The 20,382-nt window shown below is 42.0% G+C and overlaps 2 protein-coding genes across 2 annotated transcripts in view; one reads left to right on the top strand and one right to left on the bottom strand.

The window, feature by feature from the left end:
* RTN4IP1 (reticulon 4 interacting protein 1) overlaps positions 1-20,382 on the bottom strand; it is a 92,375-nt gene that overhangs the window by 60,010 nt on the left and 11,983 nt on the right. The window lies entirely within an intron of this gene.
* QRSL1 (glutaminyl-tRNA amidotransferase subunit QRSL1) lies at positions 8-20,106 on the top strand. The gene is made up of 11 exons (XM_082216660.1): positions 8-154; positions 1,893-2,052; positions 4,883-4,981; positions 6,051-6,147; positions 7,511-7,687; positions 9,536-9,711; positions 9,818-9,930; positions 12,033-12,225; positions 15,313-15,430; positions 17,794-17,999; positions 19,476-20,106. The coding sequence occupies exons 1-11, from the start codon at positions 131-133 to the stop codon at positions 19,685-19,687; spliced, it is 1,575 nt and encodes a 524-aa protein (XP_082072786.1). The 5' UTR covers positions 8-130; the 3' UTR covers positions 19,688-20,106.

Raw genomic sequence — 20,382 nt, 5'->3', positions numbered from 1 at the left:
TGTTATAACGCGTTATTCAAGATGGCAGCGCCCATGAACTCGTTCGCAAACTACCGATAACAGGGACTACTAATACGGGTGAAGTTTCGCGAGGTCACTAGATTATTTTTATTCCGCATCGGTAGAGAAAATGCTGCGAGCTTCGCTCCGAGAGGTGAGGCGACTCTGGGATTGGCTGCTTCCCCCCACCCCCCGCACCGCTGCCGTGGACGGAGCAAGCTATTCGCCCCTCTCTTCCCAGGCTTCATCTTCCTCCTGGGTTCCCTCTTTAGGCAGACAGAGTTCCCTCTTAGCGGGTGGGCATTGCTTGCTTTCCGACAGCAATTCAGTTCCTGTTAACAGCTGCAGGAAAGACAGTCAACCCACGAAGCGCTTCCATTTATGGCATTTTTATGCTATGGAAAGCTTCACCTGTAGGATTTCTGCCTGCTGCGTACATGAAACATCAGCAAAACGTGATTAAAAGCAAGGCAATCATGAATGTGATTTTGTTTATATACCAAGGTCAGTTCGCAGGTGGAAATTCAAGTGACAGATATTTCCAGCCCTGAAACAGTTAATAATGCCTGCTAAAAGAGAGCTGTTTTCTCCAGCTTTCCATAAGTGAATCCTACATTCTACCACCTCCAGTCCTACGGCAGCGATGGGGCAGGGGCACTCTAGCAAAATTTCCCTGAGAAATCTCTACAGAGAGCATGAATTTTCTGCCCAACAAAACTCAGTCATTTGCATTTCAAGCTTTCAAAAATCTTAATTTGACAATAAAGAACTTTTATTTACTGACTGTACAGTCTATTAAGCATCTTTCCCCTTTCTTTAATTTTATTTCTAGCTGCTGGTAAACATACATGTTCATAATTGTTTTTTTAAAATACAATTATATATTTTAAATTCCAAGCATGTCAAAAACAGTAACAGCACACATTGGTTACCTATTTACGATCAGTGCAATCTGATGCGTGCTTAGAAGAAATAAGGCCACACAGTGGGACACTTCTCAGTAAACATGCATAGGATTGCACTGTTCAAGTATATATAATTTCTTTCTTTCTTTTTTTAATTAGTGAACTAACCATCACTGTATTGATAGTGCACCATCCTCAGCAAATATAGAGGTAACTAGTAACAACATATGCTAAGCCTCATATGCTAAGCCTCTTTGGCTGCTGTGTGGGTTGCCATGCAAGACCTTCTAATCAACTGTAATCACAAAACCAGAATTTGCCTGTCTGTAATTGAATCCCACCCCAAACTGCTGGCAATGTGGAAGAACCCTAATTGAGGAGATTATGCATGACACCTCCAGGCTGGTATAGGTGATGAGCCTAAACTTGGGGACTTGCAAAGGAACAGAAATCATTTGGAATCACTGCCAGAGGAAATACAACCAGTGGTAGATCTTTCCATGGGCATAGCTGGGGGTGCTGTGGTAGATGTAGGCCCACTATTGGGCAGGGTGACTAACCCTTTGTTCAGGCATCTGATTTGCCCCTTGCAAGCAATTGTTTTGGGCCCCCAAGATCTGGGACCAATTTTGGCAAAAAGAAAATTAAAAATAAAGTAGACTAACTGCTGGGGTGGCTATAATGTAAAATATGAAGTGATTACCTAACAAAGCATCTACAGATAATAGTATTGAGAAATAATTTGTGACCTCATTATTCACCTGTTTGGTAATTACTCCACATTTAGTTCACATCTTGAGGCCATTTTATACAATTGCACATTCTAATAGTTATATTTCACATAATATTTTCATGATGTTGCTTGTTCAATCAAAGGTAGTGTAAGTACAGACAAAGTAGAGAAGTTGCTTTGAAAACCAAGTAGACATAGTTCTTTAAAGCTTACTCTTGAAATTCTGCTAAAAATAGAAAATTTTGATGTTTCAGATATCTGTAGCACTAAAGGAAGGCCAAGTGAGTCCAACAGAGCTGTGTCAGAAATGCCTCTCCTTAATAAAAGCTACCAGATTTCTTAATGCTTATATCACTGTAGCAGAAGACACAGCATTAAAACAGGCTGAGGCATCGGAGAAGAGATACAGGCAAGGTAATTTCTGCTGAACAATTGCTCTTCCTTAAAGTATGTTGGCTGTGATCCTTACACTTTCTGCCCAGAATATTTGTTTACTCATATTGGGGCGGGAGGGAGTACAGCTAACTTCACTGTATTTCTGTGATATTAGATAGGCCTTATTGGCACATTACATTAAACTATAGTTAAAATAAACTATGGTTTATTATGAACAAGCACTCAGGGCCGCCCCACCCATAAGGCAAAGTGAGGTGACCACCTCGGGTGGCTGGAACCACAGGGGGAGTAGACCCTGATATAGATCTTTATTTCCCCCTTGTTCCTGATATAGATTTCCACTTACCCCTTCTTCCCAGATGGAGACGGCGGTGGTCAGGTGCCAGAGTGTATTGGGCCAGCCCTGCTTGCACTGTTTCAGATCAGGTTTGGATCTAGCAGCTCTTGGGCCAGCTCAATCCCACCCGCTACCTGTCCTTGGAATGCCCATTAAAGCACTACTCAGGCCACAGACCTACTTAGACTTGTAGGCAAAACAATAGCAGGCATTTTATTAAAACTGCCCCAAGCAGAAAAAATGATGTTGGTAGGTCCTATGAATCTGAAACCTAGTTCGGCATTTAAATTTCTGAATCCTCTGTTGTAAATAAGAAAAAAGTCTAACCATTATGGTTAAAGAAAGTAGCTCATAACTTACCTCATTTGCAAAATGCCTTTCTTGTTGTGACAGGAGGGTTGCTGAAAACGTTGTAGAGCAAATTAGAACTGAGGGAAATTTCTAATGGTAAACCAAAAAGTGAGAATTGATGCACCCAATCCTACACTCTATTGACCATAGCAGCAGTTCACTTTTCTGAAAACAAGACCCATAATGCATGTTATTTTGCTCTGGTATTGGCACTAATGCATTGGCATGTGAGGACAGCCCCACTGCTGTGGCCAAGCTGCTCACATTCCTAAGTGCTACACCTGTTGTTGTTGTTTAGTCGTTTAGTCGTGTCCGACTCTTCGTGACTCCATGGACCAGAGCACGCCAGGCACTTCTGTCCTCCACTGCCTCCCGCAGTTTGATCAAACTCATGCTAGTAGCTTCAAGAACACCATCCAACCATCTCATTCTCTGTCGTCCCCTTCTCCTTGTGCCCTCCATCTTTCCCAACATCAGGGTCTTTTCCAGGGAGTCCTCTCTTCTCATGAGGTGGCCAAAGTATTGGAGCCTCAGCTTCACGATCTGTCCTTCCAGTGAGCACTCAGGGCTGATTTCCTTCAGAATGGAGAGGTTTGATCTTCTTGCAGTCCATGGGACTCTCAAGAGTCTCCTCCAGCACCATAATTCAAAAGCATCAATTCTTCGGCGATCAGCCTTCTTTATGGTCCAGCTCTCACTTCCATACATCACTACTGGGAAAACCATGGCTTTTACTATATGGACCTTTGTTGGCAAGGTGATGTCTCTGCTTTTTAAGATGTTGTCTAGGTTTGCCATCGCCTTTCTCCCAAGGAGCAGGCGTCTTTTAATTTCGTGACTGCTGTCACCATCTGCACTGATCATGGAGCCCAAGAAAGTAAAATCTCTCACTGCCTCCATTTCTTCCCCATCTATTTGCCAGGAGGTGATGGGCCCAGTGGCCATGATCTTCGTTTTTTTGATGTTGAGCTTCAGACCATATTTTGCGCTCTCCTCTTTCACCCTCATTAAAAGGTTCTTTAATTCCTCTTCACTTTCTGCCATCAAGGTTGTGTCATCTGCATATCTGAGGTTGTTGATATTTCTTCCGGCAATCTTAATTCCGGCTTGGGATTCATCCAGCCCAGCCTTTCGCATGATGAATTCTGCATATAAGTTAAATAAGCAGGGAGACAATATACAGCCTTGCCGTACTCCTTTCCCAATTTGGAACCAATCAGTTGTTCCATATCCAGTTCTAACTGTAGCTTCTTGTCCCACATAGAGATTTCGCAGGAGACAGATGAGGTGATCAGGCACTCCCATTTCTTTAAGAACTTGCCATAGTTTGCTGTGGTCAACACAGTCAAAGGCTTTTGCATAGTCAATGAAGCAGAAGTAGATGTCTTTCTGGAACTCTCTAGCTTTCTCCATAATCCAGCGCATGTTTGCAATTTGGTCTCTGGTTCCTCTGCCTCTTCTAAATCCAGCTTGCACTTCTGGGAGTTCTCGGTCCACATACTGCTTGAGCCTTCCTTGTAGAATTTTAAGCATAACCTTGCTAGCATGTGAAATGAGTGAAATTGTGCGGTAGTTGGAGCATTCTTTGGCACTGCCTTTCTTTGGGATTGGAATGTAGACTGATCTTCTCCAATCCTCTGGCCACTGCTGAGTTTTCCAAACTTGCTGGCATATTGAGTGTAGCACCTTAACAGCATCATCTTTTAAAATTTTAAACAGTTCAGCTGGAATACCATCACTTCCACTGGCCTTGTTATTTGCAGTGCTTTCTAAGGCCCATTTGACTTCACTCTCCAGGATGTCTGGCTCAAGGTCAGCAACCACACTACCTGGGGTGTACGAGACATCCATATCTTTCTGGTATAATTCCTCTGTGTATTCTTGCCACCTCTTCTTGATGTCTTCTGCTTCAGTTAGATCTACACCTAGCACTACCCATAGTTGTGCTAGGGGGAAAGGGGTAGCAAGAAGAAAAGGTTTAGGAGATTGAGAGACAACTGTGTTGTTGTTTTTCACACCTTTTCCAAATCTGCTGGCACAGCAGGCTTAGCAGTTCAGACAACATGTGAAAAATTATTTAGAACAACCTCAATGTTTAAATAAGGCTGTGTGCATGATGCACTGATTGAAATAATCTTCACACTGTCATCCGTAATATAGGTCAGATACTGGGGGATTTGGATGGAATTCCTTTTGCAGTGAAAGACAACTTCAGCACAACTGGAATCGAAACAACATGTGCATCCAAGATGCTAAAAGGTAAAGTAGCATTTTTAAGATAAGCTGACAACTTTGAGCTCTGCTCCTCAATCTGTTAAGGATATAGATAGGTGTACTGTGGTTCTGTCTTAAATGGATTCATTCTTTTGTAGATAACTATGTTGATGAGTAGATGTATTGGATCAGAGGTTTTCAACCTTTTTGAGTCCACAGTTCCCTGGACCAACGACATTCTTTCTGCGGCACTCCTGTGGGGCTCAGAAGCCCAGTTATGTCACTCTTTACCTGCAGAGCTGGCAGCCTCTCGCCCCTTTTCAAACACCCTCCCTTGTGGAGTGTTCCCTCAGCTCCTCTCCTCCCCCCTGTCCTTGGGAGTCTTCCAGGCAGCAGCCGCCACTGCCCCTGGTCTCTGAGCCACCAGGTAAACCTCTTTAGATACCAATGTTGCACAGACACCAAAACAAAGACTCTAATCATCAAGTCCACAGGCACTGACTAGTTCCACAGATTTCATTGATTCACTTGAATATTTTTAGAGCCTTCGTACTTCCCTGTCTTTACTTTGAAACTTGGGGTAGCCTCAATAACAGTTTGCAGTTTAGTAAAGAGGTATGATGAATTGAAAATGGACAGAAAAATGCTGGTACAGTACATGTCTTATTACCTGCTGGTCATCTTTCTGGATTACTGCCAATATGTATGAAACCCTATACTCTTCTACTATTAGTAGAGCACATCATTGTATAGGCTTTGAAAGGGGTACTAGAAACCTGCTGTATTATTAGTTGGGCAGCTGAACTCAGTATTTGTGGAAGAAGTAATAAAGAGAGGGGAGATGTCAAGGTTGCCAAGACGCACTGCAGTTTTGAGAAGAGAATCTTCTCTCAGGCAGCTATGATAGCAAACATCTAATCTTATTGAGGTAGTTTCCTGAAACAAGTTAAAATTGCACCCCATAATACAAAACAATGAAATACCTGTGGTAGTCATATTTTCAGTAGAAATCCATGTAAACTGGGACTAATGGTAATATACATGGCATACTCATTTTTAAAAAAACACCTCACTAATATAAAACAATTCAGCCAATCCAGTCTTTGTTTTTCAGGTTATATCCCCCCTTACAATGCAACTGTAGTTCAAAAATTGCTGGATCAAGGAGCTGTGCTTCTTGGAAAAACAAACCTAGATGAATTTGCCATGGGGTAAGCCAAGTTAAATATTTTTATGCTGTTGGATGCCTGGTGTGTTGCTTCACTTCTGTTTAACTACAGATGCAAGACTGCCTATCTTGATGCTGGGCTGGGAACATCATGTGGTGCTAAAGCTCTGGCTGCTCAGTTTTCCTCCTGCTTCTGAGATTTTAGCAGACATTGGCCACATGGTTTCAAGCCTATCTTTGCAACCATACAAATTGGGTCACATGCTGCAGGAATGAAATTTCTTACACACTGCAAATACATAGGAACATGGAAAATTGCCTTGTACCAGGTCAGACCATTGGTTCATCTAACTCAATATTTTCGCACCAGTCTTCCCTTAACAGGCACCCTCTAGATTTTTTGGACAACAGCTCCCATCATTCCTGATCATTGGTCATGCTGGCTGAGGCTGATGGGAGATGATGTTCCAAAACCTCTGGTGGGTAGCAGACTGGAGAAGGTTGGCCTATACTGACAGGCAGCAGCTCTCCAACTTTTCAAACAGAGATTTCCCAATGGGGTGAAACTTTCCAGAGTCTATAGGAGAGCTTCAGGTTGCTCACCCTTGACTGTGTGAACCAATCAAATTTAGGAGTGTCAACTGATTTATTTTTTGGTTCTGTTTCAGAGCAAAGGATTTCATATGTACTTGGAAAGAGAGACAAAAAAGTTGTTAAATCTGTAGCTGAATTGATAAGCTTCAGGGGGCATTCAACTAAGTTTTACTCAGAGTAGAGCCATTAAAAGAATGGCTTTTCGGGGGGGGATTGGGTTGTTGTTTTTATTTTTATTATGTATTTTGTGATTTTATATCTTGATTTTATTCTGTGAACCGCCCTGAGACCCCCAGGTATAGAGCTGTATATAAATTCAATAAATAATAATAACGATGTTCATTAATTTCAGTGAGTATACTTTGTGTAAAACTTAGTAGACTACTCATCGCAGTGTCTATTTGTAAACAAAAGCCATTATTATTTCCATAGCACTTTTCCTGTGAATTAAGCACTTGATGGACCTTATCTAAATTTTCTGTGTCCTTAACCTTGACTAATAATTTAGCCTGAGAAGCCAGTGAAGGCATAATACAGGCATAGGCAAACTCGGCCCTCCAGATGTTTTGGGACTACAACTTCCATCATCCCTAACCGTTGGTCCTGTTAGCTAGGTATGATGGGAGTTGTAGTCCCAAAACGTCTGGAGGGCCGAAGTTGCCTATGCCTGGCATAATACAATATGACCTTTACCTAGTTAAGGAAATGGCCCATTGGACTGCCTTATTTTGTCTCCAAGATCACCCCAATGTTCCTCTTTCTCTTGAATACTACCCAAAATGTATTCTTTCTCCATGATTTTCTCATCTTAGCTCTGGAAGTACAGATGGGGCATTTGGACCGGTTAGAAACCCCTGGAGTTACTCACGACAGTACAGAGAAAAGTGTGTGCCGAAACCCAGTGCTCAAAATGAAGACACCAGCTGGTTGATAACAGGAGGAAGCTCTGGAGGCAGTGCTGCTGCCGTATCGTCTTTCACATGCTTCACGTAAGAGGCTTTTTTAGAACAGTTTAATTAAAAGCATCATAATGCAACTTCATAATATTTGCTGAGTGCCAACAAGGGCCTAAGTGCTGTTCATTCTCTAGGACCTAGGAGCAACATGGTCCCTGATTAGATCCCTTACTGTCTATTCTATATAGATAAGGCAGGACTTGAGTACTGAGGACAGTGTAAAGCCCCATTTTATGTCCAAAAGGTTGACTTAAGCCATGTCATTCTAAACAAATTTCCATCCTCTCCGTGTGGGCATTTCGTATTGCTTGGAAAGGATTTATTGTGGCAATAAAGAAGGAAGGATGTTGCCAATATCCTCTGAACCTCCTCTCTTTGACAAGCGTTGTGGGATCTTTCCAGCAACTCAGGCACACAAAAAAAGGAGAAGGAATTTCGATTCAATGAAATCTACAGCATCTCATCCCTTACAATAAAACACCTTTTCATCCCAGGCTTTTGTGTTGACATCACTGTGGGCTAATAATTCAGATAGAGTGGGATTTTCAGACTAACATTCTTCAGATCCTCGGTTTATTCTACATTTCATAGTTGTGCTGATACTAGTGCTTTATGTTTCTTTCTGTTTTGTGAAGAAATATAGTTTTGAAAAAGTTTAAAACGCAAGCCAGCTTTGAAGTCCTATTTGTCTTCATGAGAAAAATCTAAGTGCATTTTTAACTCTCCAATTTTCATAGAAGCATAGAAGAGTTTTGAAGGGACCATGAGATCATCTAGTCCATCCCCCTGCAATGCAGGGATCTTTCTCCCAATGTGGGGCTCAAACCCACGACCCTGAGATCAAGAGTCTCATGCTCTACTGACTAAGCTATCCCTTAGGGTGAAAGAATAGTTTTTCAGATTGCTTATTTTTAGCTGAATAGAGCCACTGTGTGTTTATTCTAAAAGGTAGAGTGTTTATTTGAATAATAATATTTTAATATTTAATTCAGAAATTTATGCAACAATATACTTTTTAGTCAGGAAAACATCTTTCTAAGGCTTGTTGCTATATATCCATGGTTCCCAACATGGGGCACATGCCCCACGTTGGGGCAATTTGATTTTTAAGGGGGGCAATTTGAGAATGAGTTATTAATAGTTATTAGGAGTTCACTTTTGAATAATAAGAATTATATGTCATGGGAGGGGGTTGGCATCAGGATTTTAGAGATGCTTAGGTGGGGCATGGCCAAAATAAAGTTGGGAACCACTGCTATATATCTATAGTTCACTCTTCTCCCAAGGAAGTCAGCACCATAAGAGTCCCAAGTGATCTCCCATCAAGGTGCTTCTGAGAACTAAATGCCCTTGAGCCATATAATGTACCTTCAGATGACTTTGGTCTGCTCCTGATCTGGAAATGGTCTCTGTTCTTAAACTGCACGAGAGAGGAAAGTCTGCTGAATCTCCATGAAGGAACACAATGCAAAAACTGCACCCTTTGAATTTCTTCCTGGCAAGCATATATTCCAGATAAAACAGAACCCTTTCAGACTAGGCACTTCACAGGCTGACAGCAGTAATAGTAATCTGTATGTTGCTCTTAGACCAAGCAGTTTACGTATTGTGGTCAATTGCATGTGCCTTTCTTCATTGGAAAAGTGTTAGAAGTGATTGGTTGGTCATGATGCCTTGTTTCTGTAAAAAGCAAAGACAGCCTGGGGAAGGCATGCAATGGCTTCCCGGATTCCCATAGGCATCTTCTTGGCCCCTGTGAGAACAGGATGGTAGACTGGATGGGCCTTTTGTCTGATCCAACCAGGCTCTTATGTTCTTGCAGAGCAAATTGGGATGTGATGTCCTGACTGCCGTCATTATTATTATTTTTTTCAACCACAGGGCTCTGGGATCTGATACAGGAGGATCCACCAGAAACCCAGCCTCTCATTGTGGAGTGGTTGGCTTGAAGCCAACGTATGGCCTGGTTTCCCGTCATGGTCTTATTCCGCTGGTGAACTCTATGGATGTGCCGGGCATCTTTGCCAGATGTGTGGACGATGCAGCCACCGTGTTGGGTATAATGATTACAACTGTCTCCCTAGGGAATTCTCTCAAAACTAGTTTGGTTCAAGGATTCTCTTTTCTTTCCTGTAGCTCATGAGTCTTTCTGCTTTGTTTCAGGGGCACTCAGTGGCCATGACCCAAAAGACTCAACCACAGTGCAGGACCCCGTCCACCCATTTCAGCTGCCCAATTTGACAGATGTGAAGGATCTTTGCATAGGCATACCAAAGGTAACTGGTATGTAAATAGTCACTTGGAGGGGGGAAAGGAACACCAAAATTAAATGTTAGTGAATTCCTATTGCCTATGACTGACATAGGTCATTAAAACATTTCTCTTTAACCAGGCCTTTGGCTGGTTAACATTCTTTTTCCGCTTAAATGTGTTTGTGGGAGCGGGGTTGGTTACTGGTTTGTTTTGGATCTTGTTCTTGTTTTTGCATCATTTTTTTATTGGAACTAATCTAATTAAAAATATAAAACAAAACCAAAAAGAGAAAAGGGGGGAAGCATAATGTTTTCATTGTGTATTTTGTGTTCTCATTTTTTATTTTTATGTTGTGAACCGCCTAGCGATTTTCAGATGAAAGGCAGTATAAAAATTTAAATAATAATAAGAAGTCAATCTGCAGAACACAATCAGTGTTGAAGAACAATGGTACTTATTTGACATTCATTAATCAGAATGAATATATGCTTTAGGAAACGCTCTATTTGGGCTTCCTCGGAACTGTCAGGAACAAGAAGTACTCACTGAATGCCTGTCACACATACCCTTTGAAAGAATCATTGTATTTAATTATTCAACCAAAGTCTTAAAGGTGTTCTTCTAAGTTGACATGTGCACTCGCATTTCGGGATGCTTCAGGAATTCGGAGGATGTGAATTCCAAAAGTGGACTCCCCTGAGCTGCCCCTCCAGGACTAGGGTAAAGACTGGAACATCAGAATCGACACTCAGTTCCATGGGGCAGGCCGAGTGTTGGAAAAATGGGCACAGACAACCAGGAACAGCTAGAAAGCATGGCTCCTGCCACACTTGTTGTAAATGGATATGCAAGTGCCCCTGAAAGCAATGATAGGAGTTGACATGCCACCCCCTTCAGAAAGATTATATTTTTTTAAAAGGCAGCTGCTCTTATGGGGGCAGCCTCCCTTGGGAATAGGGAGGGAATGACACACCATTGCAGCTCATCACTCCACCTTTAAAATAATATTAATGTGAAGAGGGATTTTTGCCTTCTGAAGTTATTTACACATGTTCCTCATTTTGGGTTATACACATGATTCCCCATCCTTCCTTTTGTGGATATACTTTGATCCCCCCCCCCCCAAGTGACATGGACAATGATATTGAAAACCCATTGGTTTTTTTAGAGAACTAAATTCATAACATCCAGACCAAAACTCATAGTTGACCATTCTGACTTACTGCAAAAGACTGCACTAAACATAAGAGAGAAAGAACTATGCACACTGTGAAAGAAGTGTTGAATTACAATGTGATCTTTGCCATATCTGCTCAGAAATAGGTTCTGCGAAATTCAGAGAGGCTTCCTCTCAGATAACGGGGGTTAAGACTGCAGCCTTAATTACCATGGTGCAGCCTGCTTGTTAACTCATTGCCAGGAAATAGTGAAAACTTACAGCTCCTTCTGTTGAAAAAGAGCTTGGCTAAATCAAGGGGGAAAGCTATATACCAGCTGTTAATTAGTATTAATGTTTTTCACAGTTATTTAAAATGGTTACAACACTAAGAATTTTGTTCTGATCTGCAGGAACATTTTCACAATAGCCATTAATGGAAACTGCTGGAACCAGGTCATCCCTGAATGCAGAACTGGGCCTTATTTGCAGTCATTGCCCACAATTTAGTTCAATATGTCATGTTGTTTCAAAATCTACCTCTCTTATTTATATTAGCCGAAAGTCCTCCATCTGCACTGGGGCTTATGGAAAATCCTGTCAGGTCTTGGTTCTCCTTTTGCCAATGAGCTCCCCGTCAGTCATTCTATCCTAGCTCATCATTTTGGTTCCCTGGGCTTTATGACTCAGCTCATTCCAGCCATTCCCAATTACCTTAGAAAGACAGACTGGCCTCTGAAGCAAGCTGCAGTTTGGCACTGAATCTGTAACTAAAACCAAACACATGCCATCCTAGCTGCCTGCCAAAGGAAGTATTCAATAATAATTTTTTTGAAAAGGACAAATTTTCACTTGGGAGTTTAACATGCTACAAACCACTTGATAATTCTGGCTCAGCTGAGAACTGAGAAGATGCATATAAAGTTGTTGGTGCAGAGGGTTATGCTTTTCACCCTCTCCCTTCTCTAGGAATACAACGTACCAGGATTGTCTAGTCAAACTCTGGCCGTGTGGTCCAAGGCAGCCGACCTCTTTGAGAAAGCTGGCGCCAAAGTGATTGAGGTCAGACTCCCGCACACCTGTTACTCCATTGTCTGCTACCATGTGCTGTGTGCAGCAGAAGTAGCATCGAACATGGCCCGATTTGATGGCCTGGAGTACGGTAAGGCTTCTTTCCAACAAGTGTCATGTAAATTAGATAAATTCATTGCCCTCAAGAGCTTATGCCAAAAAAGGCCTTACTAACGAGAACAATTAGGGTATAATATTATAAATTATTCCTGTTCTTTCATGGGCAGCCTATGAGCTGTGCAAGACCTGCTGTCAGATCTGTTTCTAGTCCGCTTCTTCCAATCATTATTGCTCCTGCACCTTTCTCTGTTGCTTATTGTGGCTGCAAGCCTTCACAGCGCTGGCCTGCATCTTTCTATATGATCTACATCATTTGCAGAATCATTGCACGGTGCACAGAACTGGAACACTAGCAGCTACTACAAACATCCAGTGTGCAAATCAGGTGGGAGTTCTTAATGTGGTGGAGAGGTGTTTTGTCTGTGTGTGTGAGAGAGAGAGAGATGAGGGTGTGGGAATAGTCCTCCCCACAGTATGATTGAACAATGTCGGTCCACTTTATACATTTTCCATAACCCACTAATGACTACACATTGATTTAATAAATCTAAACTAAAAATAAGTTCAGTCCGAATGCATTTCGAATGGGAATGTGTTTCTGTGGTTAAAATCACACCTTTCAAAAGCGGAGTGTTTTTTTCTGCAAAAACATTACCTAGGACAATCACGTATGCTTTCCTCTGCTTTCCCCAATGCCTTCCTCTCCTCTCTGTGTCCATTCTGCCCAAACAGAGTAGTGAAACTTCCACCTTTGAAGGTAGGGGCTGGCTGACTCATGGCTAGGACTCACACACCCAGCAAGGTCAGGCAGCTGCCTATAGCACATGTTCCACCCAACCAAGCATCAACCGTAGTATACCTCCTCCTGAAGTTTGAGATACCAACAAAAATAATAATTAAAAAGTGGACTGATTACTGTGGATGTGCGTGAATGGTGTGCTACTTCTGGGAGAAAGGCAAGCACAGCAGCAGGAGGACTGATACACAAACCCTGGAGTGATTGTAGGCTTGCTGATTATTTGGTTTGTGGAGTGGCAAAGTATATGAAAATCACTAGTCTCTAGATTTGGCAGGCAAACAATGTCTCCACAGAACAAGGTTAGGGAAGGAAGCAACAGATCAGTTCTCAGAGGTGACCTGCTTTTGGACCGAATGCCCTGTTCCAGCGTAAACACAGGGATAATTTATTTGTAACTGGGAAGCAGTTCAAAGAGTGATGATCTGAAAGGAAGTTGGTTGAGCCCTGCTAACCTGCTCCCAACAAGTTTCAGCCATAGTAAGCTGCAAGGCAGACTGTCCTGCATTAAAAACCAGAGCCAAGTACAGTAACTTGAAACAAAAATTATCTTTAAGGCATTTGTCTGCTTACGTACACCTGCTTGTGAGTCTCAATTCACAGCATGTCCCTAGTTGATTAAATGCAGATCCATTAATTATGTTAGAGAAATGTGCAACCTGCCACAATATGAACCAGCATATCTGATGTGCTTTTTAATTACAGAAAGATTATGTCTCTGCCAAAGCCTTTTTAGCACTGAGGAAAGTCTCTTATTAGTTGCAGTTAGGTCTGCTGGTGGCCAAACTTTCTGTATTATTTCTGTGAGCATGTTTTTATTATGACAGAAGTGTTGTCTCAGCTGTGTCCTTGGAAGAGTGCTCTGCAGGACAAAGTACATGCATTGTTCAGTTCAATTGTTCTTCTGCACTCAGGGTCAACTGATGAGGGAATACAATGTTATTGAAATACCTCTGCACTTCCTGGTCTAAGACAATGGCTCCTGTTCGGTATCACCCTCCCTGTACTTTCCAGTGTACTTTTAAAGTGCCAAGTCAGTTGAAATATTGTACTTCAACACATTGACTCTCAAATGCCTGTTCCCAGCATTTTTATCAGGAAAAGAATAACAAAGCTGAACAAGTCCTGGCCCTTTTTCAAAACGTTTGTGTCAAAATATATTGCGAAACATATAAGCCTGCTGAAATCTGCAGCCACTTCATTGTGTCCTTTCCAAATCTTAGATAATATATTCTAAATCAATATGAATTATTGGATATTATCAGATGAACCCCCTGACAGGGCATAAGTACCCTTGACGTACTCTGTATTATTCTTGCTAGATTGAAAATGTGTCTGCCTTAGGGCTGGGTTGAAACAGAATTTCACAGTCCCATTCACCAATCTGAAAAGAGGCTTCCACTTTCAGTTTTGAAGGAGGCTCCAAAGAGGGAGTAAACTGCTTGCTCAGATTAACAATAGTAGGAGCTCTAAGGGTGAAGCTGCAGGAAAAGAAGCACCTGTATGGTCCAGGTCAGGAAAGGAGAACCTTCCAAGTTGTAGAACTCCAGTTCCTATCAGCCAAAGCTAGCATGACTGCTGAGCAGGGATGATGGGAATTGTAGTCCAGCAACATCTGGCAGTCCTCAAGGTCCACATTCCTGACTTAGGCGATGGGCAAGCGGTGGCTGCAATAGCAGCTCCACGCCCTTTGCTTTCCTGCCATGTGCTCAAGCGCAGCCTCATTGCACACGCCCTTCCAGAATGAGGACAATTTTATAAAGGAAAGTTTGCTTTCATTCCAAATTGGCTTTATTGGCCCTCAGAGGATCTAATCAGACAGTGCCAAATCTAACTGGCTGTTTTGTGGCATAATGCTGTTGTGTTCGCAACACGATCCCTGATATTCAGGGAACGTGTGAGGAGGAAAAGGTGCGGGGAGGAGTGAACAAAAACCTGGCACTAAAGCAGCTGCTCCGAGGGGCAGTGAGCAGCAAGAAAATTGGTACAAACAATGTAAAATTATGGAAGTTTTTTTGGGGGGTGAGGCAGCATTTAAGGCCTCCCAGTTATCCCTCTTCATGCTAAAAATGTTTAACCAAGACCATTCAACTTGTCCCAAGTCAAATAGCTACTTGTGGTGGCTGCTGCTGCTGAAACCCATGTGATTTGTTTAGCTTCCTGGCCCATGAATAAACAGCACCTGACATCTAGCTGTGTGCAACAGCAGCAAATAAACCTCGGATATATTTGTACAGCACAGTGATTTCTATTGTTTATTCATGAGGTGACTTTGAATGGTTTAAGATGCATTTCCAAATCACTGATGACTTTTAATTTTAGGGCACCGCAGCAGCGCTGACAAGTCCACCGAAGCCTTGTATGCAGCCACACGCCGGGAAGGCTTTAATGATGTTGTAAGGGGAAGAATTCTATCAGGAAACTACTTCTTGCTAAAACAGTAAGTTCAGCACATTTGAAAGCTCAAATTTACAAAGCTAGCATTTTATTTGTGGTTCAGTTAAGGGTGAAATTACTCATGTGGACAGATTTTTCCATGCAGTTAAGACAATATTATTATTGCTGATGCTGCTATAGCTGTAATATACAGCAAAACACTATTTCCTAAAATTATGTGCAATCTACTAAGCGTTTTCTTGTTTTCTATTCTCTCCTATGTACCCTCTTAACCAGGAGCTTATTTTAAATAATCAGAAGTGAAAACCTCAACTTTTGTGCATGTGTTAACTATAAAGCCTTTCCCCCCTTGTCATGGAAGCAACCCAGACAGTTGAGTTAAATTCCCAAGAAAGCTATTTTGTTCTTACTATAAAACAGTATCCTGGCCAACTGAGGTAAAAGAGCTGACCAAAGAAGCAGATGTGAACAGTGGGCGTCCAGAAGCCCAGAGGAGGAAACAGTGTCAAGTCTAATACCTTCAGATGGGTAAATGTTCTAGATGTTTCTTAAGATCATGGGGCATTTGCAAAGCAGGCCTTATAAGCACAATTTGTGCTACCCTGTGCTAGTGTGATGCACTGGATAGATTGGCAAGACCTGGTCAGATTCCAGTTCAGCCATGATGGTCCCTGGATGGCTTTGGGCTAGTGGCTGTCTGTCAGCTTAGCTTACTCCACAGGACATTTACAAGAATAAAGTGAGATGACCCAATGCACATGTTTGGAGGAGATTGGTGATGACAATAAAATGTGCAAGCTCTGAGCAACCAGGTGGAATTAAAGGCAGGTGTGAGTTAGGTGGAAGGAATGACCAAAGAGAAATCCCAATTTGAGTTAAGATGCCCAATGTGTGCTTAGACGGAAGGAAGAAACTCAAAGCAATAGCTAAAGCTATTCAGATTGGGGCCCATGTCAGCTCATCATACCATACCAATCTTGTTTTGAAAACCTTCAAGAAAAAAAGAAATTACAACTTTTCTGGATAGCCTGTTGCCAAACTGCTTTGCAGTAAAGAAGGGCATTTTGCCAAATATTTTAACCCTAGTTCAACTCTTCCATCCTTCAGTGTCTTGCTCTTAGAGTGCACCACCTGCTATTACTGTATAATATCACAACACTTTGGCAACTGTTACTGCCATACACGCTGGAGTTAATGATAGGTGCTTAAGATTATGCAGTTTAGGATCGTGTGAGCTGCTGATCTAAATGAATGATGCTGTGTTCCTAAATATGCAGGCATACTTAGAAGCAAGTCCTGATGGACTGAGAGTTAACATGTCCCACATGTCTTAAGATTGTAATTATGCAACTCTTTAGCCCATGATATCCATCATGGTGTTTCGTTAAGCAAGAAGCGGTTTATTCATGCTGGCCACATGACCCGGAAAGCTGTCTGTGGACAAATGCTGGCTCCTCGGCCTGAAAGCAAGATGAGCGCCACAACCCCATAGTCGCCTTTGACTGGACTTAATTGTCCAGGGGTCCTTTACCTTTTATATGCCAGTAAAATCGGATGTACTCTCTTGCTTAATAAACTGTGATCATCATTTCCACCCTAGTCTCGTTGAAATGCAAGAGGGCAGAAAAGAATTCTAAAAGGCCTACTATAAGACTAGGATCAGCAACATGAATGGCTCTCTCTAGCTATGTAAAGATAGGTATGTTGAGGCAGATGGCTTTAATCCAACCTTCTGATAATCCAGAAGGTGAGGGAGAAAAAAGCCACAAGCAGTAGCTGCATAGCACATTTGAAAAGACAGCTGAGAGCCACCCAGTACTTGAATTTGAGGTCCAGTATTGCACTACCCCACGTTCACTAAACTGTTACTATGCAGCTGTTTGTTTGGTTAAATTACCCTTTTCTCATTTGTCAAGATTTTAAACATTAGCAATACAATCGTACCTCAGAGGTCAAATGGAATCCGTTCCGGAAGTCCGTTCGACTTCCAAAATGTTCAGAAACTAAGGCGTGGCTTCCGATTGGCTGTAGGAAGTTCCTGCAGCCAATCGGAAGCTGCACCAGACATTCAAGTTCCAAAGAACATTCACAAATCGGAACACTCACTTCCGGGTTTGTGGCGTTTGGGAGCCAAAACATTTGACTCGCAAGTTGTTCGTTAGCCAAGGTACAGCTGTACTCTTCATTTCTAAGAGTAGCTAAGCACTTAAGTCAGATAGTCCTCTTATCTGAACACCTGAGGCAAGTGTCACAATGCTTTGACTTAATTGGTTTTCTTAACTGTAGACTCAGGGAGAAAAGATAACATCTTGTTTGCAATTTTTGCACACACATCCAAATGCTGCAATTGGCTAAAAGACTCAATGTCCTGTTGCTAGTTCTCACAAAATGTGTTTTCCCCTCTAGGAACTATGAGAATTACTTCATCAAAGCCCAGAAAGTGAGAAGACTCATTGCCACTGATTTTGCAAAAGTCTTCCATTCTGGTGTTGATATTTTGCTCACTCCAACAACTATGAGCCACACTGTACCATATGTGGAATTCATCAAAGAGGATAACAGAACCCGCAGCACCCAGGATGATATTTTTACTCAGGCTGCCAACATGGCTGGTGAGAACATCTGAGTGGTTCAAATACTTATTCTAATCTTAGTTTTTGCTTCTTGAATTTGCCATTCCCAGAAAGACATCTTCTTTGTGCAGCGTTCCTGAAGGCTTCCCAGCAGTATGCAAAAATGATTGGGGGAAAACCCTGTACTGATCACCACTACTATAGGAAAGGTTTCTCCCCCCCACATCATTTTTAAATAAAATAAAAAATGGCATTATAATGTTACAGCATAGTAATGTGCTTTCGTGGCATTTCACTATTTTAATTTTTAAAAAATAGCAAGAAAAGTGTCTCTGCACTAATTGAAAGCTATTTAAAATAATATATAGGTTAATAAAAGCACCTGTTAGAACGGCTAAGGTAAATGTGTGCTGAGCTATGATGGATTGACCTGCCCTGGTATGTCACTGCATATAACAAAACCACTCTCTTAAAAGAAGAAGAATAGCTCTAAGGCTACCTACATAGGTGTATATTGTGCTGCTCTGAAAAAAAGTCAGACTATATTGTTTGGGAAAAGGCAGAAGGACTACAGGGAAAAGACAATGACTGAATGACAGCATTGTGTGGATGCCCCAATAAAAAAAAATAGCAAACAAAGGGGAGGCAATTCTACTCATTGGAGGCTTTTAAGCAGAGGTTGAGTAGGTATATGCCATGGGTGTTGAGATTCCTGCATTGCAGGGGGGTCAGACTAGATGAGCCTTGGGGTCCCTTCCAACTCTACAATTCTATGATTCTACTGCACTCCTAAAATGGAGGCGAAAAGGTTCATTAATCTTGCTGCCTGGATAACTGCTCAAGAAGCCCAATCCATGTGGCCGAGTCTATCTTGGATGCTTTTGGAGGTAGTCTGGAAAAAAGAGCCTATTAGAAATGGAAGATGTGTATGCCTTGTCCTTAGTTACAGCATGGGACCATGAAAATGTGCTTTCTCCTCTTATAGCTGTGCATTCTCCCCATTGAGGGTGGATGAGAAAGAAATATGTTTAGCATATTGCTGCTTGTTTAGTCGTTTAGTCATGTCCGACTCTTCGTGACCCCATGGGCCAGAGCACGCCAGGCACTCCTGTCTTCCACTGCCTCTGGCAATATTGCTGCTAGGAGAAGCAATAATGCCAAATTAATGCCTTGTGTATTGGTTTTTGTTTTACCAGACGGGGTGAGCTCCTGTTGCTCGGTCCCTGCTCCTGCCAACCTAGCAGTTCAAAAGCACGTCAAAGTGCAAGTAGATAAATAGGTACCGCTCCGGCAGGAAGGTAAACGGCGTTTCCGTGCGCTGCTCTGGTTCACCAGAAGCGGCTTCGTCATGCTGGCCACATGACCCGGAAGCTGTACGCCGGCTCCCTTGGCCAATAAAGCGAGATGAGCGCCGCAACCCCAGAGTCGGTCATGACTGGTCAGGGGTCCCTTTACCCTTTACTTAGTGTGTGATTCGATCAAACAATGTAAATAATTATCTATTTTGTCTTTCAGGGCTACCGGCTGTAAATGTTCCTTCTGCACTTTCAGAGACAGGCTTACCAATTGGGCTGCAGTTTATTGGCCGCGCATTCCACGAAGAACAGCTTCTCACAGTTGCCAAATGGTTTGAAAAGCAAGTGCAGTTCCCTGTCTTAGAGCTACAAGGGATGATGAATCATCTTGACACTGTCTCTCACCAGGAGAAGTCAGCATTTTTTTCATGATGGGTTCAACTTTGCAGTAGGGAAAAAGATTGTGAAGAAGCTTTTAATACAGACCTGGTTTATAATCGGCTTCCAATTGCCATTTGATTTAGCCCAAGCTCAGTTCTGGCCAAAAATAATGTGATAAAATTACTAGCATGTTGAAAAAATTGTTTCTTCTTCTAGGAATCTTGATCAAACTCAAGGCAAAACAAGTTATTACAGTGTGATAAAATGGTGCTTGCTTCCCATCTGAAAATGAATCGCCCTGAGCAGTACTGTCACATAAGTGTAAGAACTGTGTATACGAAGCCCAGCCATTAATAAGGAAAACTTTAGGTCTTCATAATTTCATCTTACTGAAGAGGAGTTAACACCAATTATGAAGTTCAGCAAATAAAGATGGAACAAAGCAATCTCTCTGTGCCGCAAGTCTCAAACACTGTGGATGCACATCCCATTGATTTCTGTTAAATTTATTTCAAAGTATAAATTATTAGGATCAGGCTGAAATTTTCTTACGAAGTATGTGCAGCTATCCAGTCTGATATAGGAATCCTGATACCTGATAAGGAATCCTGTTAATTGTTTATGGAATAATAATAATAATAATAATAATTTATTATTTATACCCCGCCCATCTGGCTGGGCCTCCCCAGCCACTCTGGGCGGCTTCCATAAAAACCAAAAATACAATAAAATATCACACGTTAAAA

The sequence above is a fragment of the Podarcis vaucheri genome, assembly GCF_965113315.1.
Source record: "Podarcis vaucheri genome assembly, chromosome: 3".
Lineage (NCBI taxonomy): Eukaryota > Metazoa > Chordata > Lepidosauria > Squamata > Lacertidae > Podarcis > Podarcis vaucheri.
This window is presented reverse-complemented; position numbering and strand designations above follow the sequence as displayed.